General features: G+C 41.8%; 1 protein-coding gene across 1 annotated transcript; it reads right to left on the bottom strand.

The window, feature by feature from the left end:
• Positions 1–7407: 7407 nt before the first annotated feature.
• On the bottom strand, positions 7408–8895 carry LOC120914561 (olfactory receptor 6F1-like). The gene is made up of 2 exons (XM_040325238.1): positions 8890–8895; positions 7408–8376 (listed from the first exon to the last, which is right to left on the bottom strand). Exons 1-2 carry the CDS (start codon positions 8893–8895, stop codon positions 7408–7410), a joined length of 975 nt encoding a protein of 324 aa, XP_040181172.1.
• Positions 8896–11564: the final 2669 nt, after the last annotated feature.

Here is an 11564-nt window from a genome sequence, read left to right as displayed (position 1 = left end):
CATAAGCGGTACGCCGACGTAACTTAGAGAGGTAAGGTCCGTATTCTCATAGCAAATGTGTCCAATTTTGGGAATGAGGTGAGGAGGCCCAAGGACATTGTCAAAAAAATGAACGACCTGCGTAGGAAGGTCAAGGAGAAGCTGGGCAAGATGAGGAGGCATGCCAGCGCCACTGGAGGTGGACCAGCCTCTACTCTTAGGCTGACTCCTGAGGAGCAGGTGGTTGCCCGGTGCCTTGAGAGGGAGCACGTGGAGGGAGTGGAGGGCTATGACTCAGTTGAGCCGTGTGGGTCCACCAACATGTGAATGTTTTGTGTCATCCGCAGATGTCCAGGAGGGAGCTCGGCCATCATCTGCCTCTGCCCGTCCCACACCTTCATCCCCTGAGCATCATGCCCCTGACCCCCTGGGAAGCCAAGAGACATTGGTGGAGGGGAGTGGTGCCCAGACCTCCAATGAAGAGGTGGTTGAGGAGGATGCGGTCCATATGGGTGAGGAGGTGTCCCTGTATTTGGAGGAATCCTCCCTCTCGGCTGATCCGTCGCGGACGTCAAGCCCCATCTCTTCCAGACCCTCAGGATCCATCCCCAACACACCCACTCCCTCAAGTGCCTCCCCGTATGCCAGGCCTCAAGCCTCTCCTGGCCCCAGGAAGGCAACCAGGAAGACCAGGGGGGGGTTCCTGAGTTCCTTCCGGAACATTTAACCAGGGCACAGGACTCCCAGACCCGCCATATGGGTGAGATGGCCGTGGAGATGCGGCGTGTGGCAGACAGCCTGGCCTCCACGGGCAACATAAATGATGCCCTTCAAGATCTTCAGGCCTTCAGGCATCGGAAACGGGACTTCAGGAGGCCAAATGTTTGTTCCACCACTGCTCGGGTACGTATGTGTGCAGCATTGTAGTTTATCTCTCCTCTGGTTTGGGGATTCCGGTATGGAGTCATGAGATGGGGCCCAAGTGCATATGCAGAGTCACCTGGAAGGGAAAAGACAGGAGGATGTTAGTCGTGCATGTGCCCCTCGTGATGTCTGCATCATGGGGTCGGACAGTCATGCCTGACTCCCATGTCACTCACCAACCAGCCAGCTGTCCCCATACACGTTTTGTTCAAATTCCATTGGGATCGTGCTTTGATGGTATATGTAACTGTCGTGGCTGGCCCCTGGGTGTTTGGCACGGACGTGCCATATGAGGCATTGGGCATCGACTATCACCTGTACGTTGATGGAATGCCAGTGCTTCCGATTGCGGTATATGTGCTCTGTGTCACGGGGGGGCCGTAGTGCCACATGTGTGCAATCAATGGCCCCCACGGTGCGTGGGAATCCTGCAATTCTGGCAAAATATGCCATTGCCTTATGCCGCAGGTGCTCCTGGGTGGGTCTGATGATGTGGTGGGACATGCGTCTGAGGATTGCGGGGACAACCTGGTGCACACATCTGCTCATGCTGGTTTGTGACATCCCAGCCACAACTCCACTTGTACGCTGAAAAGATCCACTGGCGAGGAAATGCAGTGTTGCCAGGACCTTGACCAGTGGCTGCACTGCATGTGAGCGGTGTGTCTGGCTGGTGATGTCATCATGCAGGGTTGTGGCTAATTCCAGGATGGCTTCAGGGCCGAATCTGAAGATACGATACACCTCCGAATCCCCCATGCCAAAGACGTTCATGCGCGTTCGGTATATCCTCTCCTGTGCCCTCCTCCTTCTACGCGCCTGGGCACACACTAGTAGTGCTATGACCATGCCTGCCCCTGGCATGTTGGCATACGGATGTGTGGTCCTGCAAGTGTGGTTGCTCAGCTCGTCCGTAACGGTGCTGCTGAAGCTGCTCTCCAGCTGACCTGCACACGTCTGGTGCAAAGTTACCCCTGCTTTATGAGGGGTAACTTTAGGCCGGACGTACAGCTTACGCGCACCGCCGGCGTATCTCCCTTATTTGCATATTTGAATACAAAATCAATATGAGCGTCAGATGCGCCCAGCGTAAATATGCGCCCACGCTACGCCGGCGTAGAAAAGTTACGTCGGTCGGAAGAAGACTATTTTCAGGCGTATCTGGTTCTGTGGGTACGGCGCATAGATACGCCGGCGTATATATACACTTACGCCGCGCATCTCGAGATACGCCGGCGTAACTTCTTTGAGAATCTGGGCCTGTGTTTTTTGTGGGCTTTCTCTGGGGTCCAGCCTCCCTCTCCGTTCTATAAAAGGCAACAGCATCCTAGGGGGGGGGACACACGCAACTAGGTATTTGTGCAGAGACTTGCTGGGACTTGTGGTCTGCTCTCGTATGCCGATTTGCTGGAATACCCCAAGAACATGGACTTTTCCGTTCAAGCAGCCAAGTTTACAGTAAAAGTTGACTCAACTGCTTAGAAACTGGTGTGAAGTTATTTGGAGGGGGGGGGTTCTTTGTGTATTCCTAAAGAAACTGGGTCCATAATAGCAATATGGGGTATGTGTAATATCACTACGACAGAGGTTCATTCAGCAAGACAAGGAGGAAGAGGTAGTTGTCATGAGTGACCACAAGAAAGAACAGCAACCGGTCATTGGCGCGGTACCTGGTTAGGTGACAAGTCCTCCCGTAGCAAGGGGGTCAGTGATCGAACTTCCTCCTTAGTTGTCTATCTTCACCAGCACTGGGAGCGTACTAGCATTACTAAGACCTATGGCCTGATCACTAGGTATGGGAAGAGAAGAGTTAAGGGTGATCATGCACAGTCTGTGCTATGAGCTTGTCAGGAACCCGTTCTGTTACTTGGAGTGAGGTAACCGAGGTATGCTGACTGGTTGAGTGGGCAGAGACTCAGCATGTCACTCCAAATGCAACACATACAGTATATCCTTACAAGTGTGTAGGACACAGGACAAATTATCTTATGGAGGAACTCCATCTTTTGATATTACATACATATGGCTCATCTCTGAGTCAGGGGGCCGTCTCAACAGAAATACTGACCCTGGCCACATATGGGTTGATTTACTAGAACTGGAGAGTGCAAAATCTGGTGCAGCTGTGCATGGTAGACAATTAGCTTCTGACTTCAGCTTGTTCAATTAAGCTTTGACAGAAAACCTGGCATCTGATTGGTTTCTATGCATATCTGCACCAGATTTTGCACTCTCCAGTTTTAGTATGGATAAAGTCTGGTCAGGTGCCTTTGTATCCTTTCAGAGCATGGTGAGATGCTCCAAAAAGATACCGAGGCACCTGATCAGATTTTATGCATCTACCATTGAGTCTAGATTGGGCCATTCTCGGGACATTTAACGTTGGAATGACCTAGGAGAGCTAAATGCTTTGAGCCTGACAGCATGGGCATGCAGTCGCCCCCCCCTTAGAAATAAATCAAATTGGATTATTTAAATAAATAGCTAAGGATATGTACAAGTTAGTGTATTTGGGGCAATGTCCCCTAAGAGAATTTCAAATGTGGGCTGGGGGCGGTCTCAAGGCTATTGGGAATTTCCCAGATGGTCATGTGACCACTGTGGAATGTTCTGGAAAGGGGCTTATTATATATAGGAACCTCTGACCAGCCAGTTCCCCCCCCCTCCCTTGTCGCTAAGCACGATTATGATGTCTGTCACCCTACGTCAGGGATATGCAATTAGCGGACCTCCAGCTGTTGCAAAACTACAAGTTCCATCATGCCTCTGCCTCTGGGTGTCATGCTTGTGGCTGTCAGAGTCTTGCTATGCCTCATGGGACTTGTAGTTCAGCAACAGCTGGAGGTCCGCTAATTGCATATCCCTGCCCTACGTGATTGTAGGGGGGACTTTGGTTATAAATATTCTGTATGCTCGAGTCCCTTAAGACCGAGCTGTTTTAAGTTTATGGTTTGAAATGTAAGAATTGTGATAAAATTGTGATGAAATTATGATAAAATTATCAGAATATGTTTGTTTTTTTTTTATTGATTTGAATGCACCAATAAAAGTGCTGCGGCCATTTTTTTGCCAAAGAAGTGGTTCGAGTTGTTATTTAAATAGGTTATAAGTTCTGGTATTCGGGGAGGGTAGGTGCGGCCTGCATTCCCATGTCTGGGAGCAATATAATCACTTTTACTAACACAGACTGAGGTACGTCCAGTTGGTGGTATAAAAAAAGGATGGCCTTCCCTGCCAGCCCCTCCTGACTAAGGTGCCGTTTATGGGGGGCCCATGCCCAAATGTCTTAGCCTAGACATTTGTGACCACTTCTATACCATCTATATCCTTGACTGCATCTAAAGTAACTGTCATTATCTTATCTATCCTTCTTGTGAAAGGACATTGTTCAAAAAACAGACAATCAACCACTCTCATTGCACCCCATGAACCCCTGAGAAAGCCTACAGTTGGATATGCATCAGGTTAAGGCACCCTGCTAAACCCTTCTTTTAGAAGCGAAATATTGGGGGTTATTTATGAAAGGCAAATCCACTTTGCACTACAAGTCCAAACTACAAGTGCAAATTGCACTTGAATTTGCGCTGAAAGTGCACTTGGAAGTGCAGTCGCAGTAAATCTAAGGGGTAGATCTGAAATGAGGGAAAGCTCTGCTGACTTTATCATCCAATCATGTGCAAGCTAAAATGCTGTTTTTTATTTTCCTTACATGTCCCCCTCGGATCTACAGCGACTGCAGTTTCAAGTGCACTTTCAGTGCAATTTCAAGTGCACATTGCACTTGTAGTTTGCACTTGTGCAAAGTGGATTTTCCTTTAGTAAATAACCTCCATTGGTGTATTACCTATAATTTGATGCTAGACCTTATCTACAATGTAATCCATGCTCTGGAAGTGGGATGCCACATTTTCTGGGGGCTGGCATCTAGTAGTGTGGTATGCTGAATTGATGCTTTTAAGGGGTTTGATACCCTAAACTTTTTAATGAACTTTGTAATTAATATATGCTTTTAATAAAGTGAACTCATGTTGGTGTAATCATTCCTTTAGAAGAAGCCAATACCTTTAAAATCCCATATTTTTTTCATAAATGGTTTATTAATTCGATGTGAACAACGGTGGCTCTGGCCATTGATTTGTAGACAGTACAAATCTGACAAATTCTGCTGGTGGCACGCAGAGCGCGCAGGCAGCGTTTGACAGGGGGAATCCAGTGATTCTCGTTGGCAGACATTGCTGGCCATTGTTGTGTATCAGTGTGAATGTAGCATGGATGTAATGTGAATGGGAATGTAATTCTGTCTTCAATTCGGTTCAGGAAGCAATTACTTTTTCACAGTTTTTTTGGAGTGCGGCTGTCCATCCCTTTTGAAATTTCTACTTTTTCACATAGTGCCAGCTGATAACTTTGCTCAATCAAAAAAGCATATACAAACTAAAAAGGGTTGTAAAGGAAAATAGTTCCCTAATTAGACTAATTACATTTACAATATTTTTTGTTACTGGATGCCCTATATATGAAGTATTTGTGATCATATAGATTCATAAATGAGAAATGTTAAAATGCCACTTAAAATACACCTACAGAATAAGGGAGCTATACATTTAATGTATTTACATATACATTCAATTTTTATTGCAACATATATTTTCTCTTGAATTGTAGTATTAAAAAATCCAAAAGTAAAATTGAGAGTTTTCTATCCTTAAATTTTCAACGAATTGTAAGATTTCAATTTTTTTTACATTTTGGTGCAATATATTGGAGTCAATGGAGAAGGCAAAATTGGATGTTTTTTTTCAGGTGCAAAGGTCTGAGGTAAAGTGATGGTTTCTGAGGTAAAGTGAAATAAAAAATTTAAAGCTAGAGTGAACAAAAAATGAAAAACACACAGAATAAAGAAACAAGTCACAAAAACAAAGTACACGGTACACGATTTAAATTTTTAATAAGCATTGTGACAACAAAAAAACACTTTGCAGCTCAACATTATTTAACTATTGGCAAAATCACCAAATTCACAGCAAAATCAATTTGGCTGAAACCATTCTGCTCCTCCCTAGTTCATATTCATAATGCCTTACTCTGTATGCACATCTGTGAATATGCACCCAGAATTGTTCAATGACAGACGGATAGAATTATTTTTAAAGACAGAATACTGCAAATTAATATATGGCCATTCACAGCTGAGGTCAATCCTATCTATATTGCTAGTTATCATTGGCAGACATTCCCCTCAGGCTGGGTTCACACTACTACACTACTTTCATCCTACTTTGCTCTGCTACATTGGTCCTACATTTATCCTACATTGGTCCTACATCCATCCTACTTTCATGAACAGGATACTACTTTGGTCCGACTTCAATGATATTCAATGGGCCTGAAGTAGGATCAATGTAGGACCAAAAGTAGTACAGGGAGCATTTTCAAAGTCGGACCGACTTGTGTAGGACGCTACAAGACGCTCTCATAGGGAAACATTGAACACAGAGCAAAGTAGGATGAAAGTAGTGTAGTAGTGTGAACCCAGCCTAAATGATAATTATACTTTTATACAAATAAATCCCCCCTCCCCCCACCCCACCTTTCCCAGTCTAGCTATTCTTTAGATTGGTACAAGAACTGCGGCCTAGGCTAGTTTTATTGACTCTTCAGATCTCTTTTAAACAAGCAGGGCCACGTGGTCCTGCACATGCACAACCCTTTTCTCCACAGATTATAGTAAAAATGTTGCCAACCTGTATGCTTTCAAGTAGACAGCTCTTTTATTAAGACCAATGAAGAAAAGTTGTATATTCAAAACTATATGGCCCTGTAGGCCACAGCATTTAGACCAAGTTGCTTGTGTAAGATTAAAAAAGAGGGTTTATCTAGAATAGACATGGAGTGCAGACAGTCATGATTAAATTGTTTAAAACAGTACACTTATATTTTAATTATTTCCAGGCATGCAAAGATATTAAATATACATATGGCCACACCTGAGATCAGTTGAGAGAAATACCAAGTATTTTATGATTAATTCATTATTTATTTTGTTTGCAAACTGTAATGTTTATCAAAAATACTAATAGATTATTGTTGTTTTTTTTATTCACAATTATAAAGTTAATTAAAAAAAAAATTGTATAAAATTCTAAAATCTAGATCATATACTTGTTTTCAATAAATTCCTTTTGGAAATTATTTTAATTGAAATCTTCAATCAATCACCCTTTTTAAACTTCATCACCACTGTAACCCATTTCATTTATACATGCACAGTGTTGCCTGAGCAAGTGAGCATAATTTTCATGGTACATGTTGGCAGTGTAAGCTTGATAAATCAGGCCCATATCACCAGGAATAATTTTTCACCAATCAATGTATGGGAAGTTTAGTATTAGCATAGCACAACATAACATTCTGTGAACACAGTACTAAATGGTTTGTTTATCTCAATAAACATTTAATGGTTATAAAAATGATTACATTTTTGTAGGTCTTATAGACAGTTTTCTAATTGATATTGCCCTCTACAGGAAAAACAAATCTTTGAACTGTTTTCTTCATGGCCATATGTACCTCCTGGTTACGCAGAGTATAGATGATTGGATTTAAAAGAGGAGTTACTACTGACGGGATGATGGAAACTATTTTATTCAGGTGCATGAGGCCACCGGTGCTGGGTCTGACAAACATAAAGATGATAGGCCCATAAAAAAGCAATACAACAATAAGGTGCGAAGTAAAAGTAGAGAATGTTTTGCGCCTCCCTATAGCTGTTGGAAACATCAGAGTTGTCCTGATTATGCAAATATAGGAGATAACAATTAAGAAAAAACAGCCTAATATTATGAACAAGCTAAGGCAAAAAAACAGCTTTTCAATGCTTGAAGTCTCAGAACAAGACAATTTGAGTATTGGCGCCAAGTCACAGTAGTAATGATCAATTTGGTTCTCCCTACAAAATGACAAGTTTGCAATCTGTACACATGGAGTAATCATTGAAACAAAACCAGAAACCCCAGACCCGAGTATGAGTATGGTGCAAACTTTAGGATTGATTATGGCCATATAGCGAAGAGGGTTACAAACGGCCACATAACGATCATAAGCCATCACAGTAAGGAGAAAGATTTCAGTTGCTCCAAGGGAAAAATGAAAATAAAACTGTGTTATGCACCCAGCTGGGGATATTGCTTCCTTTGTAGTTTTAAGAGACCACAAGAGTCTGGGGATAGTGACTGAAGGGTACCAAATCTCAATGAATGAAAGTCCACCGATGAAAAAGTACATAGGCTTATGAAGACGCCTTTCAGTTTTTACCATAATAATAATAAACACATTAGCTGTCATTGTAACAACATATGCAATGCAAATTATTATGAAAAGACAAAACTGTGTCTTTTTCTGGATAGAGAATCCAATGAGCAGAAATTCTGGTATAACTGTCTTGTTCATATGTTTTACTGTCAACGTGTTGACCTACAGATAAGGCAAAGAAGGAGAAGCCCCCTCTTTATTTCAAGCCTGGTGTTCAGTTCGTCTTCTGCGCCTTCATGCTTTTACCACCAACTCTGACTTCAAAACTTTTCTCACCCTTCAGGAATTGCATAATCTACTCAAATCGAAACAATTTTGTTAACTACAATTAAAACATTTATTTTCTCCTTTTCTCTCACCACACCTTCTGCTCTACATCACCTAACAGTCTTTGAACACACCTGCAAGAAAGATCCCCATGCCCAAGTCCTCATTTCACAACTCTATCGCCAATTGTTGAATACGCCAGATTACCCTCCACCAACTTACACATTCCCACTGGTAGCACCACCTGGAGCAAGTAACATGGTCGGAGGTTTGGGCTGATAAATCCTCGGCTCAGAATATAGTAGCCTTAGAGGCTATATATAAAGTCCTTACTTACTGGTAACTGGTTCCAACTAAGCCAATTATTTTCCCAAATGTTACTGTAGTTGAGATGAAATATGTACCCACCTCCATATCTGGTGGACCTGCACCGTAGTACAATGCTTTTGGGCCAAGATATGTAAGATCATATCCACGCTAATAGCTACAGTACAGAACTCCTTCCACATCCCCTCTTGGCCCTTCTGAAAAAACTACAAACTATTCCTCCGGGTAACCACAGCCACCAAGCAGACCATCATGAAAGCCTGGAAAACTAGCTCTCTTAACATTGTGTAAACTAAAATCAGAATCACTAAGGCTATGGTACATGCCAAATTGAAGGCGATCTTGCTAGACAGGATCGAATATTACCAAATTGTGGCAACCCTGGATACACCACAATTTGATGACACCCTATTACTGTCGTGATTTCCCCCTAGGCTCTACCCTCAAAATCGATCTGACCCTCTTATTGACAAACCAATGGGCTTCTACTCTGGACCACCTCTACCCCCTCCCCTTACCCCCTCCTCTCCCTAATCTTCTGTTTTCTATTCCTATTGCTTATTTCTTTTGCCTAGCCACTATTTTGACTAGGCCATTCAGAAACGTATACATACAAGGTGCAAGTTGTGCCGACAGTGCTACTATAGACTACCATGGATTGAGCAGATGTTGAATCTCTTTGCTCTTAGGCACCATATTGGTGTAAAACATTCTTAACCCACTGGGAGATCCTATATCTACCTAAGTAATGAGATCCTCTGCCCCTGACAAGTAAAGTCTTGTATTGCCTAGCACCCATAGTTCTAAATACCTTATTGTACCACCAGTTCTAAATTGTTTACACTTTGTTGTGCATCTTCTCTTGTACATGTTTTTGTTGCTCTTGTATATCTCACAATGGTTTCTTAGCTTACAGTATATGTTGTTAACTAAACCCTTCTTTCCTAAAAAAAAAAAAAATTGAACAAGAAAAAAATAAACATTATTTACAACATTTTATGTTGTATTCAGCATTCTGTAGTTCTGCTTTACCTGCTACAGTGTGAGATCTTGTAAGATACTCCAGCATCATTTTTTTTGTTAATTCTTTCTGCAATAATAAGGCAGGAAATATATAACTAATATAAGCCTCCACTGATGAATAGGCATCTATAAATATAACCAAATCCCATTAGTGTATACATACAGGGGAATAATTATACTTTTAATGTTATATGTAGGAAGGAAATACATTCCTAAGAAAACTTTTATATCAATTATTTATTCAGTAACACAAACTTTGAATGTGCACCTGCAATGTTCACCAAAGTTTATAAAGTTAATATTACTGGTGTTTGTCTTCAAATCAGTTTCCTTTTAGTCTGGGGAGACGCCATGATCCTAAGGCCATATTGTAAAGACTGCATTGATTGTTTTCAGTCAAGGCAGGTAGCAAGTAGCGATCGGGAGCTTTCCGTTAAGCACCGGTAACTGTGTCGGGAGTGCGCAGGGTGGGACAGGTTTGTTTACATTTTGGTATGCAAATATGTTTGATGGGTGAGCCTTGACGCTGAGTGGCCAAATATTTGCATACAAAATGTACTGTCGGCATGAAGAGGTTAAAATATAATTATGGTTATTATTATCATTGCTGCAACCACTATAACTTCCTACTAGTAGCGTACTAACTATGTTGACTAGAGATGAACTAATAAAAATTCAGTACACTGGATTCAGTTCACAAAACAATTAACAAAATACACAAATCACAAACACAGCACCAAAATCCTTACTGAAGTGTACTGAATCCAAATCTTACTTTTTTTCGCACCTTTTTCAAGGCCAGTTTTCAAGCTTTTGGGAAAAAATGTCATGGGTAGCTGGACACAGACATGGGGTACATGTACCAATGTAAAAAGCATTTTTTTTTAAATACTATTTAGTGGGAAGGTTTTTACGTTAAATACCAGGATTATGGCTGCAGCTAGATGTCATAACCCCTGTATAGTTTTTTCCCTTAGGCGGCTGGCTTTTTGATAAAAGTGATCCCAGTGACAGATTCTCCGCAAAATCAATTTTATACGCGGCAAGAGATTTGCTCCACCGCCGCTTCCTGGTCATTTTTAGGCTAACTGGAGTCGTTGATAATTCCCGGAAGCAATCCGATGTGGTCAATGCCTGGGCAGGAAATCAAGTGAGAGCAAGATGGTCCCCACTCAGCTCTATGCTCTTGAAGGACCCAAGCAACCTCTGACTTCACTTCCGGTTCTCATGCATAAACAATTTTTTTTTCATTTATTTTGTCAAAATGTAAAATAAATGTTTTTAAAGGTAAATGAGGTCTGTTTGTTTTCAATTTATTTTTATTGGTACAAAAACATTTACATTTATTCAAGATTCTGTCACAGTATATATCTACTGCAACCACCTGCACTGGCTGTCCACAGCCATCAACAATATTCTATTGGCACCTTGCTGGGACTGATCCTAATATGGACTCATGAACTTTCAGACTACATACGCCGCCGTTGTGGTTTGTTAATTTATTTTATATATATTTTAAAAGCTTTAAGCCCCAAATTGATTGTTTGCGCAGACAACCTGAGCGCTGTAACCCATCGCTATTTTTTATCTCTGATATTGATCTTCCTATTTCCTTTTCCCAATTTTTTAACTCTCTAATGGATCCTGAAGGGAGTAATAAGGTGTATATATTAGATAACTTTTTGGTTGCCTTTTGTTAATCTGTTAATATTTGTTCAAAATTAGTTTTTGAT

The sequence above is a fragment of the Rana temporaria genome, chromosome 9 (assembly GCF_905171775.1).
Source record: "Rana temporaria chromosome 9, aRanTem1.1, whole genome shotgun sequence".
In the NCBI taxonomy this organism is placed as follows: Eukaryota; Metazoa; Chordata; class Amphibia; order Anura; family Ranidae; genus Rana; species Rana temporaria.
Note: the sequence above shows the minus strand (reverse complement) of the source record. Positions and strands in the feature narration are given on the sequence as shown.